The sequence below is a fragment of the Stegostoma tigrinum genome, chromosome 19, assembly GCF_030684315.1.
Source record: "Stegostoma tigrinum isolate sSteTig4 chromosome 19, sSteTig4.hap1, whole genome shotgun sequence".
Classification (NCBI taxonomy): Eukaryota; Metazoa; Chordata; class Chondrichthyes; order Orectolobiformes; family Stegostomatidae; genus Stegostoma; species Stegostoma tigrinum.
The window spans coordinates 23,113,864-23,128,602 of record NC_081372.1 but is presented as its reverse complement, the minus strand read 5'-3'; the positions used below and the strand labels follow the sequence as shown (position 1 = coordinate 23,128,602).

Below are 14,739 nucleotides of genomic sequence, written 5' to 3'. Positions count from 1 at the left end.
TCCATTGACAGAGGCATGTTTTTACAGTTTGATGAAGAATAAAAATCTGATAACAACATTCTTACTGCTTTATGTTCTTGATCTCCTCAGGCGATGTTGACTATTTAATGGTTATTACAATCAGTGACAGACAATGACATTCAACACCAATATTGAAGAAAGCTTCCCAACAAAGACCAAGAGATTTCTTGGAGGACATTTCACCCTTCCCAACATTAATTTGAGCCTGGTGCCAACTCCAGGGGTTTCTGGACATCCGGCAACAGTAATGTCATCAGTTTGTGAACGAAGTCAATCACATTAAGGTATTCACAGGTAGCAAACTAGGGAGTAAAATGTCCAAATTATCCAAGACTCAGCACATGTTTTATAGCAATTATGAGTGAGGCATACGCAGTAGAAACTGAAAACAAACATTAAAAAGTTTTATTACATCAAAAACTTGAGAAATTTTATGAGACTGGAAAAACAAATTACATTACATAAATATAGAAGTAGATTTCCAGGGCCCAAGATGATGTTTAGCAGGAGTAAGGACTTAGTTTGTCATTGGAAACACAGTTACACATCATTAGAAGGCATAGTCTTTTTGAGATTTTCTTAAATGATATTACAGCGCAACAGGGTAAGTTGTCATCAATTTGTTCTTATTGTCTGCAGTCTGTAGGGACTTCAGCACATCTTATGGAGAAGCAATGAATCACTGACAGCAGCATTTAAATTTCCACATTTAACCACACATGTGCAGACTCTGGAAGTTGCTGTCATTTTAAGGACAAAATGATTGTGAACACTGTTCATTTTACTATCATTACTACTTAAAAATTCCAGCCAATATTTTGCTTGTGCAGGATTTACTGATCTTATAATGTGCTTAGCACCTTGTCCCAATTTTAGGAAAACTTGCAAAATTAGGCTACAGTTTACAAATATACGATTAGTTAACAAGAATTTTAATACCAATTTAAATAGTGTAACTACAAGGTACATATTCAGTGGTTAATTTGGGGTCAAGTTTCCACTTTAGATGCTCTCAGAAAACTGTATTCCAAAACAATGTCATGGATCAAACTTATTTGCATAATTACCCATGTAAAATCTTCCATGAATCAGCACAATCAGGCCACATGATGGAATACAATAACATATTTTCATGATCTTTATATTAACATTCGGTGTATTTCAGACTGGAAAACTGACCCTATTGAAAGAAAAGGATGTTTAACAAGAATATCTAGTCCTCTCAGTAGCCTCATTTAAAATCACGACAATGTCACTAAAAAACAGAATCATTTACTAGTTCCATTGATGTATACTAGACATTTTTTTAGCGAAATGTGGAAACTTGTAAAACATGTGCTTAAAATAACTAAACTGAATTTGAAGCACATCCTTCTATGGGAATAAACGGGTGCAATCAATTGAAACATGCCTGCTGACTATTTCAATCTGAGGGCACACCCAGGACTGACTCTAGCACAATATTTTTAAACTAGTGTTGTATAGTACAGAAACTCAAGTTATATTTAACAATGACTTGTGGTTAATTTTCAAGCTCTTTTGTTTAGGTTTGGCTGATTTCAGCTGAGCTGCACTGAAGAAAGTAATACAAAGTAGCAGAACTATATGGCTTGACAAGGCTGCCAAAATACCAGATATTCTGCAATCTCAACTGAAGTTTATTATGTTTTTGCTGCTCTTTATCTGCTGCTTTGTTCGCTTTAACTTTAAATATTGGCTGCAATTGCATTTTACGTAAAATAATATCTTAAAGAACGAAGAAAGTTCTTGTCTTTAAATATATAATCTGTACCACCAGTTGTTTCTAACTCTTCTCATTCTGGGTAAATCCGAGTAACAGAAATTCCAGGAATTCATTTTTGTGAACTCTGTTGTGCCGCTGTCAAGATTGTCCATTACAAATTGCTAAATTGGCAGAGTGCAATAAGTTCTTAACAGTTGAAAGTAATTCTTGCAGTTGGAACAATTGTGAATATTGTAAGGATCATATTACTTAACCTTCTTAAAACTAACTTTGCCAATTCACAGAATGACAGTAAAACAACAGATTGAGATGGCTGCTAAAACAAACTTAAAATAGAAAAAAAATTGCAATCATAGCAATGCATAGGAAAATGCTCCAAACGTACATATTAATATGATAGATTGTACAACAGTAAAAGCTAAAGAGCAAGTAGAAGGAGGCTGTGGTCTCAAAGAAAGCAAAACATATGCTGTGCAGATCTCAAATATTATTGTCCACAATAATTCCTAAAAGCTATTGCATTTTTATACCACTGAATTTTTGCCTTGTGTCAAATTCTCTGTAACAAAGCACTAAAGTGCTGAGTCACAATTCTTTTTCCAAGCTAAAGATCCTCTTGCTCCTGGAGAGTTTGATACAGGCTGTCAAATATGGCTTCTCGACAAATAAACAGAAGGTTCAGATTTATGCTCGTTCCTTTTCCTCCTGTGGTGCTTCAATAAATATCACTTTGCATGCATTTTGGCACAAGCTGAACCTTTTCATTTTGCTGCATTTTCTCCACTTTACAGATTCCTTTTCTCCGAGTAGTTCCAAGGTGGCATTCAAAAGACAGTTAAAAACTTTCCAGCAAGTATATATTATATACAATGATAAAGGTGACTTGTGTGTCTTTTTCATAATATTCTCAGCAATGTTTGGCAGTGCTTATGCAACATTTCCCCAAAAATAGCCAGGGTTAAATATAAATTTTCTATAAAATTCAAGTTATCAAATTCACATACACATACCAGCAAATTTAAGAGCTGATCTGTTTTCATCTTAATTAGTGGTAAGTGTCCATCATTTAGTAAAAATGCTGTACTTTGTTGAATAAGTTGTTTCTAGGATGTACCTTCAGAAAGTACTTCAGCTTTATTTCTTTAGTTTTGTGATGTCGCAACTTTGTTTTAACAATAACAAAGTACAGATATTAGTCCAACCAGCAAACTCTCTGGATTTAAGTGATGAATGTTCACAAAAAGTTAGCTTCCTTTTGACAATGCTGCACGTTGCTTTATAACCCACTCAGCCTGAGGGTTAATCCTGTACAGTTCCAGGATAAGTGCGTCAGGGTCAAGACAGTGTTCACCTGTTAAAATGTAAACCAAAAATTTAACTGGTGACCAAAGAAGCACAGCAATTTAAAAGTCCACTTTTACAGTATGAAACCCCACAGGCATGACAGAGTTCATCCATTAACCTGTCATCAGTCACTTCATTTGAGCCAGGCCACAGGGGAGAGTGCAATACTTGGTTTCAGTCTTTCACCATTATGAAAACAATTTGCACTCCCAAGTCCCTCATCATATGTCCAAATCCAGATAAGGACAGCACTGAATTACATCACCACAGGTCAGATCATACTGAATACTCTACAAGCTCAGAAGAATAGGGGAAAAAAAGTAAAGAACTGCTTATACTTATTTTTTTAGCATCAGAACAAATTAATACAGTGCATTTCTGGTGAAATTAGATATGCTGGAGTTTGTTTCTTTGGTTGAGTTAAAGCGGCAACTAATGTTAAAAAAAAGTAAATGATAAGGATTGTTAGTGCATTTACAGTGTGGCAGGATCACTGAAACAAATGTACTAAAAACATGGGCAGAATCTTTCCAGCCCTAGATAGTAGGCTGGGCGAGTGGGTGGGTTCGGGAACATAGTGGGGAGATTGTTGGGATGGTTTCCTAATATAGCTCACTGCCTGGAGGTTTTCCAACTGCAATCAAACTCATATCAGCTGCTAATTGACAGAGATGAGTAACAAATTCAAATAAGTCAAGAGCCTATTGAGGACGATTTTCTCAGGCCACTGGCATTTAGTGGCAACAGAGCAGCTGCAGACTACATAGGGAGGAAAACAGTTTCAAGTTGGCAGCTTCCCTGCAGCCATCTGGTGGGTGATTTGAGCTGGAGGCAATGGTAACTTGAGTATTGGATACAGTAAGGAACGCTCTGTATTTGATGAGGAGTCATTCGACCTGGAGGGGCAGGGGGTGGTTTTACCAGTCACAGGACAGACAAAACATATGAGAAGAATGAAGAGCTGCTTCATTAAAAGCTTGTTAAATTTGTGACTGAGTATTGTTCTTTCAGTCTGAGGAGGGATAGAGGCTATAGGTTCCAAGAAGGGGGCTGCAGGTAGGAATGGCATCCCTGATATTGGAAACTGCAATCCCTTTAAAACGGAATCTCTCCAGTATTTCCAGCACAGCAAGGAATAAACTATTTCTAAACAAGGACAGAGGACGGTGCAATAAAAGTCTCAAGAATCAACAGGATACTCAAGGCCATTATATTCCCTTGAACAGATATCAAAATTTTATCTGCAACATTACCCTACTGGTGATGTAGTGTTTAGAAAAATAAAAGTTTTTGTTCTTTTGGGAATGAAACTGATAATGATGCAGGTGGGCAAGGGGTAATGGTTATTTTGACATCTTGCCTAGTTGTGGCTTACCCACTGACTTAAAAGGATTCAGATAAGCGACTGACACACTGTAGATTCTGGTCCCCATGGCAGGGTATGTCAAAAAATCTCCTTGAGTGGCAGCTGCCTTCCTCAGGTGGAGAACAGGCCAAAAAAGCTGAAGCGATTATCCAGAAAAGAGATTCCTAACACTTTGGCTGCAGAGCAGGAAGCTTCCTTCGTAACTTAAATGAGTACAACACAATCTGTGTGAATGACCTGTTCGTCCTTTGGTATCAATGGGCCATCCTCAATTGGCATGGTTCACAATACCTTTTTTTTTGTCTAATTAACTAATGCATCATAAGTGAACTGCTACATCTTAACAAACTTAATAAACTATCTTATAGTTTTAGAACATTACAGCACAGTACAGGCCCTTCGGCCCTCGACGTTGCGCCGACCTGTCATACCGATCTCAAGCCCATCTAACCTACACTATTCCATGTACGTCCATATGCTTATCCAATGACGACTTAAATGTACCTAAAGTTGGCGAATCTACTACTGTCTGAAAATTCCTTCTGAATGGTCAACTGCCTATACTAGGTAATTGAAATCACAAACCCCAAAATCAAACACTGCAGCCCAATTGGTCATCTAATGGGAGCCGCTTGCTTGTGGTGCGACCCCAATCTCCAACATGTCAAGAGAGTTTTCACCTCTGCCAAAAGGAGCTGCCACGGCTACAGAACTTCTAACACTGAACATATTTGCATCTCACCCACTGCCCACGACTGGAAGACAGACTCAGAAGTGGCTAATTAGGAGGCTATATCCATGCAAATATTTAGTTGGTCCTCCTGTCAGTAAGTGCAAGGTCATGGCCCCCATTTCTTGCCAATGTCTTGGTCCCAAATCTGCGGGCAAATCCAGTTTTGGAATTTTATCAAAAGCAGCAGCAGATTAAGGTATAAAATTAAATTAAGCCTTTTTTTCTCAATAACTGGACATCCAGAATTTTCCAAACAGAAGAATGAATTACTTTGAGATCATTCACTGCCAATATGTGGTATTATGTAAGAACCAAGACTTACTGCAATGAAGGATTGTGGTGCAGAACCATCATGTGTGCTCAGCAACTCAATGCTGTCCCATGAGATGCTACAAATTCAATGTTTTGTAAGAGATTTATGTTTTGTCCCCCTTCTTCCTCAAATTGAGGATTCCCCAGCACCATTGTCAACAGGCCACTCATCTGGGTCCAACCCATCGCCCGCACTTCCGCCCTCACCCCTTCTCTTCCCTCCTGAAACATCGATACGGTTCCCCTTGTCCTTAAATACTATCCCACCAGCATCCACATCCAGATGATCAACAGATGCGATTTTCCCCACTTCCACCACCTCCATCGAGATTCCCCCACCAGAAACATATTCCCCTCCCCTCCCTTGTCCACCTTCTGCAGGGAACGTTCCCTCCAGGACACCCTGGTCCACTCTTCCTTCACCCCCATCACCACCCACAGCCCCACGGCACCATCCCCTGTAACTGGCGAAGGTGCAACATCTGCCCATTTACCTTCTCCCTCCCCACGATCCAAGGGCCCAAACATACCTTCCAGGTGAAGCAACACTTCACCTGCACCTCCCAGAATCTAGTCTACTGCATTCGCTGCTCACAATGTGGTCTCCTCTAACTGGGGAAATGAAGAATAGACTGTGTGACTGCTGTGTAGAACATCTACATTCTGCCCGCATATAAGACCTTGAGCTTCCAGTTGCCTGCCACTTCAACACCCGACCCTGTTCCCTGGCCAATGTTCCTGTCTCAGGCTTGCTGCAGTGTTCCAGTGAAGCTCAGCACAAGCTGGAGGAACAACACCTCACTGTCCGCTTGGGGAGCCTGCAGCCCTCTGAACTCGATATAAAGCTCAATAATTTTAGAGCCTAAACTCTCCTATGTCCTAGCTCCCTATCCTACACCCCAGGCCTTGTTATCATACAGTCTGCCATTATACACTATCTGTTGTTAGTCACTAACAGTTCCCATTAACAACTATTCACCCTCCTAGCCAGATTGTAATCAACTCCTTTGTCTATCCAATTGCTCTTCTCTCTCTACTAGGGTGCTATCCTATATTTTATTCCCTACCCCATCCCCCTCCCTATTTTCTGCACATAAACCAATGTTCTCCCAGCAACTATCAGTACTGATTTTGTCTTCACAGATGCTGCCAGACCTGCTGAGCTTGTCCAGAAACTTCTGCTTTTGTTATGTTTTGGACTGTGTCTTTAACATGAAAAGGTGTCATGAAGAACATCATGTGATCTGTTATGACCTCTTCCTGACTAGAAACTGTGTGATCTGGACACCAAGAGGAGAGCGGGCCTGAGGAAGTACTTAGTGAAGGCATGGGCAGTGCTTTAACACTGGAAACAAAAGGTAGGAGCAAGTGTTCATGTTCTTATAGACTTATTCTCTCAGGAGCTGCAAACAGGACCAGAGAGAGAGAGAGAGAGAGAGAGAGAGAGAGAGATGGCAAGAAAAACAGTGTTGTCAGACCGAACAACAGGTGCTGCAGTGGAGAAAGGCTGCTTTCCCCGTTTATGTTTACAGTCTTAACTGCCCAGAAAGTAAAGTTTGGTCAATGTTCCTTTTAGATTGTTGTTAGAGAACCCTTAAAACTTGAAATCTTTTTCTGCAATTCCTTTGAGTCTGTCATTGGGAATTCAAGTGTCATTTTTAAAAAGTTAGCAATCTCCCCACTGTTTGAAACATAGGTATGCATTAGCTTGTTACTTGTAATTTTCATCAAACGGCAATCCAGAAAATAAATTTTACTTTTTCTGTTGCTTGGATTGGCTACACAGTGGTAATTCTAAATATTGCGACAGAATTGAATTTGTTCATTATCACTTCATTAATTACAGTGGCAACAGTGATTTTAACTAAGAATGTCATCAAGATGTTCAAAATAATATTTCATGCAGTACCCACCTATATTACCACCCACTTCATACAGGCAGAACTCTGGACAATCAGTAGAATTATTGTTTCTGAAATGGAAGGAAAAATAATCTTCAGTACTGTTTGATTATTATGCTTGAACAAAATGATTAATGATCAAAAATAGCACTTATTTAAGTTCTGATCAGACAATGGTTTTTAATGCTGAAGTTACATTTCTGGCAATACAAATATAGCATTAATTCCTGGATTTCACTTCAGTGCTCTGTGGCACATTCACTGAGTCATGATCCAGAAATCTCCGTCCTTGCAGAATACTAAAAATGATACAACAGCTGTAGCAGTGCATGTGTTGGTATCTGCATCAAGTGGCAGATTACTAGTGACTGTGGAGCCAAAATACGTGAAGTTATCCAACCTCCAGTGTAACTTTCTCAATGCCGATTGATGGTTGTACATGCATGCGTCTTCCTGATGCTTGTGGCTGAGAGTCTATCCATTTGCTGCTGTAGGCCTTGATCAATACGGCAACTTTCTGATCAGGTTTAACTCACTTTTGACTTGGATCTCATGCAAACAAGGTTGATCGGCTTTCATTCATTTCTAGTATCTAAGTAGCCAGCAGACGACTTGAAGGCATAAGACATCAGCCAAGTGAAGAATATGCAAAGGATGTCAGTACCAGAGGTGGGAAGGCTGCAGAAGGATTTGGACAGGTTAGGAAAGTGGGCAAAGAAGTGGCAGATAAAGCATAACGTGGGAAGCTGTCAGGTCATGCACTTTGGTAAGAAGAATAGAAGCATGGACTATTTTCTAAATGGGCAGAAAATTCAGAAGACTGAAGTGCAAAGTGACTTGGGAGTTCTAGTCCAGGATTTTCACAAGGTAAACTTGCAGGTTGAGTCATTAGTTGGGAGGCAAATGCAACTTTGGCATTTATTTTGAGAGGGCTCAAATATAAAAGCAGGGATGTAATTCTGAAGCTCTTTCAGGCTCTTGTCAGGAGTTTTTGGAGTACTGTGCGCAGTTTTGGGCCCCATATCTCAGGAAAGATGTACTGACCCTGCAGCAGCTTCAAAGGAGGTTCATGCGTGTAGTCCCAAGAATGAAAAGCTTAACATATGAGGAATGTTTGAAGACTCTGGGTCTATACTCGTTGGAGTTTAGAAGGAGGAGGGGAGATCTAATTGAAACTTACAGAACACTGAATGGTCTGTTCAGAGTGGATATTGGGAAGATGCTTCCATTGGTAAGAGAGACTTGGAACAGGGTCACAGCCTTAGGGTAAAGGGAAGGTCTTTTAGAACGGAGGTAGGGGGAAACTTCTTTCGGCAGAGTGGTGAATCTATGGAATTCACTGCCACAGAAGGCTGTGGGGGCCAAGTCATTCAATATATTAAAGACAGAGATAGAAAGGTTCTTGATTGTCAAGGGGATCAATGGTCACAGGGAGAAAGTATTTGAGAAACTTATCAGCCATGATTGAATGGTGGAGCAGATTCCATTGCTGAATGGCCTAATTTCTGCTCCAATGTATGGACTGCAGATGACTTGAAGGCATAGGACATGAATGCAATCCTGTTTGACCCTACCAGAATGCAATCCTGTTTGACCCTACTATGGATCCTCTATAATCGCTGACCTTGTTCAACATATTTTGTGGAAAGTGGACATCATATTAAGCAGCTTCAGGTGGCTGTGGCAACTTTATTCAGCAGCTTAAATTGACCGTCTTTGCTCACATGGTCAAATGGCTTACTGAGATCAATGAAGACAACATACAATGATCTCTTTGCTCATGGTATTCTTCTTAATGCTACCAGTCTGAGAAGGTCCAGTCAATTGTACATCTCCCAATTTGAAAACTATCCTGGGATTCATAATAAATATATTCAATTCAATGTCTGCAGTTCAACATCTTCTATATAGCTACAAGAATTAACAGGAATTGCATCTTTGTTGCCAAAGTGAATGCTATTTTGTGGCATTACAGTAATCCAAATAAAGTGCAATTTTCTGAGTTATCAGGTCATAAACTTCAACAATGACAATATTGCTTTACACTGAATTTTGCACTGATAATGTTGAGGTAACAGAAATTGCCATAGTGATAAGTTTTGCACTAAAATGCAAAATTCTGCAAGCTGCAGTCCAATACACACTGCACTTCTACCTGCTGCAATGGACCAGTTCTCACCAGCTGTAAATTCTTCAAAATTGAATTAGTCTTGGATTCGTTTTAAATCTTGTTTTTGTTTACATTGTGATTATAAAAAAGACAATCTCTTAGTCACATATTTCTTGCCCAAACTATACTTTGCCACATATACATAATTTAAATATACTGCACAATTCATGCTCAACATTTCTAGATTTAGATCCTGAATATCTCAATGAAGATTCTTCAAGTCTTGCTCTTTCATGCCCCACTCAAAGATCCCCTTTAGAAATACAGTATCCAAATAGCTAGTTCTCCCCATTTTCCATGTGATCTAACATTGCTAACCAATCTACCATTAGGAACCTTATTGAATGCCTAAATGAAGTCCATATTGATCATGTCCACTACTTTGCCCTCATCAATCCTCTTCGTTACATCTTCAAAATAATTCAATCAAGCTAATGATACATGATTTGCAACACACAAAACCATGTTGACTATCCCTAATCGGTCCGTGCCTTTACAGATATATGTAAATCCTGTCCCTCACGATTCCCTTCAACAGCTTGCCCACCACCAATGTGAGGCCCACTGGTCTATAGTTCCCTGGCTTTTCCTTACCACTTTTTTTAAACAATGGATCCATGTTAGCCAATCTCCAGGCTTCTGGCACCTTACCTCTGGCTAACTAACTCAGCAAGGGGCCGAGCAATCACTTCCCTAGATTCCCACTGAGTTCTTCCCACAGACACGTAGGTGGTCTTGCAGGTCTTTCAGAGGCCCCATTCTCTCCCTTATTACAATTTTGTCCTGAGTGTATTTACAGAATCCCTTTGGATTCTCCTTAGCCCTATTTGCCACAGCTATCTCATGTCCCTTTATTGCCCTCCTGATTTCCCTCTTAAGTATACTCCTACTGACTTCATACTCTTTTAGGATTCACTCGATTTCTTCTATCTATACCTTACATATGCTTCCTTCTTATTCTTGACCAAAACTTCAATTTCTCTAGTCATCCAGCAATTCCTACACCCACCAGCCTTGCCCTTTACCCTGACAGGAACATACTGTCTTTGGACTTTCATTATTTCATTTTTGAAGGACTTCCAATTTCCAGCTGTCCCTTTACCTGCGAAAATCTGCCTCCAATCAACTTTTGAAAATTCTTGCCTAATACCATCAAAATTGGCCTTCCTCTAATTTAGAACTTTAATTGTTATGTCCGGTCTATCCTTCCCCATCACTATTTTAAAACTAATAGAATTATGGTGACTGGCCCTAAAGTGCTCCCCCACTGACACCACAGTCACCTGCTGTGCCTGATTTGCCAACAGTAGTTTTACACCTTCTCTAGTAGGTACATTTACATACAGAATCAGAAACTTTTCTTGTACACACCTAACAAATTCCTCTCCATCCAAGTCTTTAACACTATGGAAGTCCCAGTCTATGTTTGGGAAGTTAAAATCCCCTCCCTAACCATCCTATTATTATTAGAGATAACTGAGATCTCCTTACGAATTTGTTTTTCAGTTTCCATCTGACTACTGGGCGGTCCATAGTACAAATAGAGGGCAGTTGGTTGGAGGTCTCCAACGACAGCCTATTTCTGCTCATAAGCAGGCAAAATATCTGTAAACATGGTGAAAGGCAAGCGCTGTTCCTTTACTGCTGATTTGAAAATCCAAGCATCTGTGCAACCATTTTGACTCTACAAATCACAGAAACCATGAATACTGGTGACTTGTGAAGAAACCAATTACCTTTGTGAGCCTTCAGTATTGGTGGCATCCCAATTGTTGCAGTTTAATTGTGTCTGGAACTGAGCCACAAGATCCTGGACCATAATCTCAGAATTCAATTGGACTTCCATTGTATCCTTCAATAAGTGGGGGGCTTGAATTTTTATCACTTTGTTCAACTGCTGCTGAGGTTAAAAAAAAAATTTAATTTCATTTAACTATCGAAGGAAACTATATTGTTGTTGCTGGCAATTTAAAAAAAATAAACCTGCAAGTAAATAAATATACAGCAATAACCAGTACAAGTCCTGTTTTCAAATGTAACCTGGAATGTTTTGAGCCAACAAAGCACAATGGTTATTTTAGGCTGCAATCCAGGTTTGAGTACAGAAATGCATAGACTCACAATGAATGATAGCCAAGAAGTGACCTCATAATTACATCAACAGAGTTAATCTTAACCAACTAGGAACCCTTACCCGAAATAAAGCTAACTTTTCAAAAGCAAGTATAGGACTAACAAGTTGGGAAATTCCTTGGGGTGCTTGCTATTTCAAAGGAAGTTTGTTGTAGCTGTCAAGGTAAACAGTCAAGATAGCGATGCAGAAAATCTCAGAGGAATAAATGGTTACAATGAATTTTTGACCTCCTTTAAAAAAATATGATGAGGCAAATGGTTTGGGGCCCTTACTGTCTTCTGCAAGAATATAGTTTCTGTTTTCTTCAATTAGCAGGTCTTTAAGGTGCAGCTGCAAGAGCCATCCATCTTATTTAAATGAAGTGACCTTTCCCTGATCATTGGACAGCAATAGAGATTACAGGTAGTCAATCCAGGTCCAACTAAGTTGCTAGTTTTGGGAAAAATGTAAACAATATCATCCAGCAAAAATAGTAAATTAGGATAAAACAAATTAGGGAGTACACTCAATGAGAGGCATATATTCTTCAACATTTCCTTATTAATGACTATTTTATCAAAAAAGCAAGTTATCACTAGTATTATGAACCATAATAGCTTAAGGTTTTGCTCCAGATTTTTCACACAGAATAGAAATAATTTGTAAATTATTTGCAATTGGGATTAGGCACATTACTCTAACCACAATAACGTCAGACTTGAAAATAATTTGATAAGTTTCTGCATTCAAGGAATAATTATATAGAAAATGTAAACGGAAATGCAAGCTTGAGTTCCTCATACATATTCCCACCTGTTGCTTGTCATGTTTGTCTGTGTGAATCTTCTTTAGAAGATTTTTTAGACGCTTATCATATTTCTTATTGCTGTTTTCATTCAGTTTTCTCACCTGTGCCACAAGGAAACATGGAATCTAAAAAAAAACAGAAAGAATTGCAGAAAACATGTTTCTCGGTCTTTCATTGCTCACTTTTCGTAAAGGCAAAAACAAACAGAGAATTCTCCAAACAATGTTTTTTCTATAATTCATAGGTTTTAATCTGAATATATTTACTTCTGAAAATAACCAGGTCACAACTCAATAAATTTACAGAATTTTCCATTCAGCTATGAAGTAAAGTTATCGGTGATTTTTAAACTGCACTTATACTTGCAGCTATTCGTCTGAGACTGACTGCAGCCAACAATTTTTTTAAATGCTTTGCCTAGCTTATAAAATAATTATATGCATTGGGCCTTAGACTCCTGTGCAGAGGCTGGCAACTGGAGGGTGAGTTTTAAAAATACATGAAATTTAAGCTTTAGTTTATGAAGTGTTCAGTAGATTCAACTCTCCATCAGGGTCTTATCTGAACAAGGTTAGAAACTCCATGCAGTGTCAAAGGGATATGCAACACAGTTTTCTCCAGGAAAAGTGGCAGCACTTTGAAACAAGTTCACAGTGATACAAACAGAGCAACATAAATATATTCCCATACTTGTATCTCAGTTTTATTTCTGCATTGTTTTAAATATAAAATATCCCTCTACCTCATTAGAAAAGTGTAAAAATAAGCAAACAGGGAGCAATTTTTTTTTTATTTTCAGAATGAATGTAGCCCAAAGTTAAACATGATAACAGCAGAAAATGGACATGTGGATTGCAATGGATCAGGTCCAGTCCTCTGATACAAGTCGAACTCAAACTGTGTATCACCTGCTGATTTCCATAATAGCTGAATGCAGCCCAAGTGCCTGTATGCTTCGGCAGGGTATCCAAGCTATTGAAAGGCTAGGCACTATTTCAACCTAGCCTATACTATTTAAAACCAGCTGCACATCTTAAAGGGGAAGTGCATTTGGCTGCTCTGAGGTTCTTTGCTACAGCACTGAAGACTGTGGTGCGACTTGTGGAGAGGAAAAAAAGTCTCTCCCATCCCAGAGGAGATCAGCAGCCTCCAAACATGGCCTGAGGAAGCAACTGGATTGTTGCAGAAAGATTTAACAACCTCACATGAGAGATCAATGTCAGTCTGCAATCAAAAGGAATGATCAACAATGAAGGTTAGGTGAGGTTTGGGGCTGTCTGTGAAATTGTGATTACATTCACTGGTATCATAATGGAGATATTTTGACCACCCTTCTTTCAGGTCCGCCTCAGCTAGATGCCAAATAGTTTCTGGTGTGTGGACCACATTCTTAGGTTGGTTGGGCTGTGGAATATATGTCTGACTACAACAGATATCAGGTGGGCTGACTGACATCAAGATCATGCTGCTCTGCACAGTTCCAAAAAGCACTACTGGTCTTTCTGTCCTTAGCAAGATGAAGTCCAGCACACCCAGCAACAAAAGTGTGCATGTTCACAGACAGAGCTTCTTTGGAGCTGAAACAGCAAAAATATCAGGGAAAGCCTGGCTGCTACATAGGCAAATTGTGTGGTCAAACATGTTTTCATTTTACCATCTGAAAAATTAACATACTGTCCAGAGAAGGTCTTGGTAGTGGATGAGCATCCGAACAATATTTGCAGCTTTTTCTGCCTGCTGCTTTTCATTGCCATCAGGAATTTTGTTTGGAATTCCTTTGTGCATGAAGAGGTTAGGGGCAATTATTGTTGAAACGTTCCAGAGATTCATCTTGTTTTTCTTCTCTTTATCAATCACTTTGCGCAGAAACTCTAAAAGAAGCTACAGAAATTAAAATATTTTATTAAAATATACAGTAATCCATTATATCTGTTACTATTACAGATCAAGACTGTAAGTAAACATGATGGAATAGATACCAGAACAACATTGCTCATTTAAAAGTTAACTATATGGGATTTTTACAGAGAGGAAATTGGTGTAAGCTTGTTCAGGATATGCTGGAGAATAATAACTTATTGTTTGAACCAATTTTCTTGGCAAAGAAAAATTTAAGGCACTATTTAATCATTTTGGTCTTTATGATAATTCAGCTTGCTCGATAACCACATCGCATATCCGAACTATTGTGCATCACTCAAGAATAATTTGTAAAGGTATAAGTCAA

At 39.0% G+C, this 14,739-nt stretch overlaps 1 protein-coding gene across 8 annotated transcripts in view; it reads right to left on the bottom strand.

The window, feature by feature from the left end:
* Positions 1-411: 411 nt before the first annotated feature.
* The window catches only part of LOC125461531 (rho GTPase-activating protein 18), a 129,173-nt gene continuing 114,845 nt past the window's right edge, over positions 412-14,739 (bottom strand). For 5 of the 8 annotated variants that reach the window (XM_048550440.1, XM_048550438.2, XM_048550439.2 and 2 more), the window contains exons 11-15: positions 14,187-14,393; positions 12,518-12,637; positions 11,328-11,491; positions 7,434-7,492; positions 412-3,116 (exon numbers count right to left, since the gene is read on the bottom strand). In XM_048550440.1, coding sequence (XP_048406397.1) covers positions 3,010-3,116; positions 7,434-7,492; positions 11,328-11,491; positions 12,518-12,637; positions 14,187-14,393 — 657 coding nt within the window. In that variant the 3' untranslated portion in view covers positions 412-3,009. The remainder of the gene's footprint in view (positions 3,117-7,433; positions 7,493-11,327; positions 11,492-12,517; positions 12,638-14,186; positions 14,394-14,739) is intronic. The other 3 variants (XM_048550435.1, XM_048550436.1, XM_048550437.1) reach the window with 3 other exon arrangements.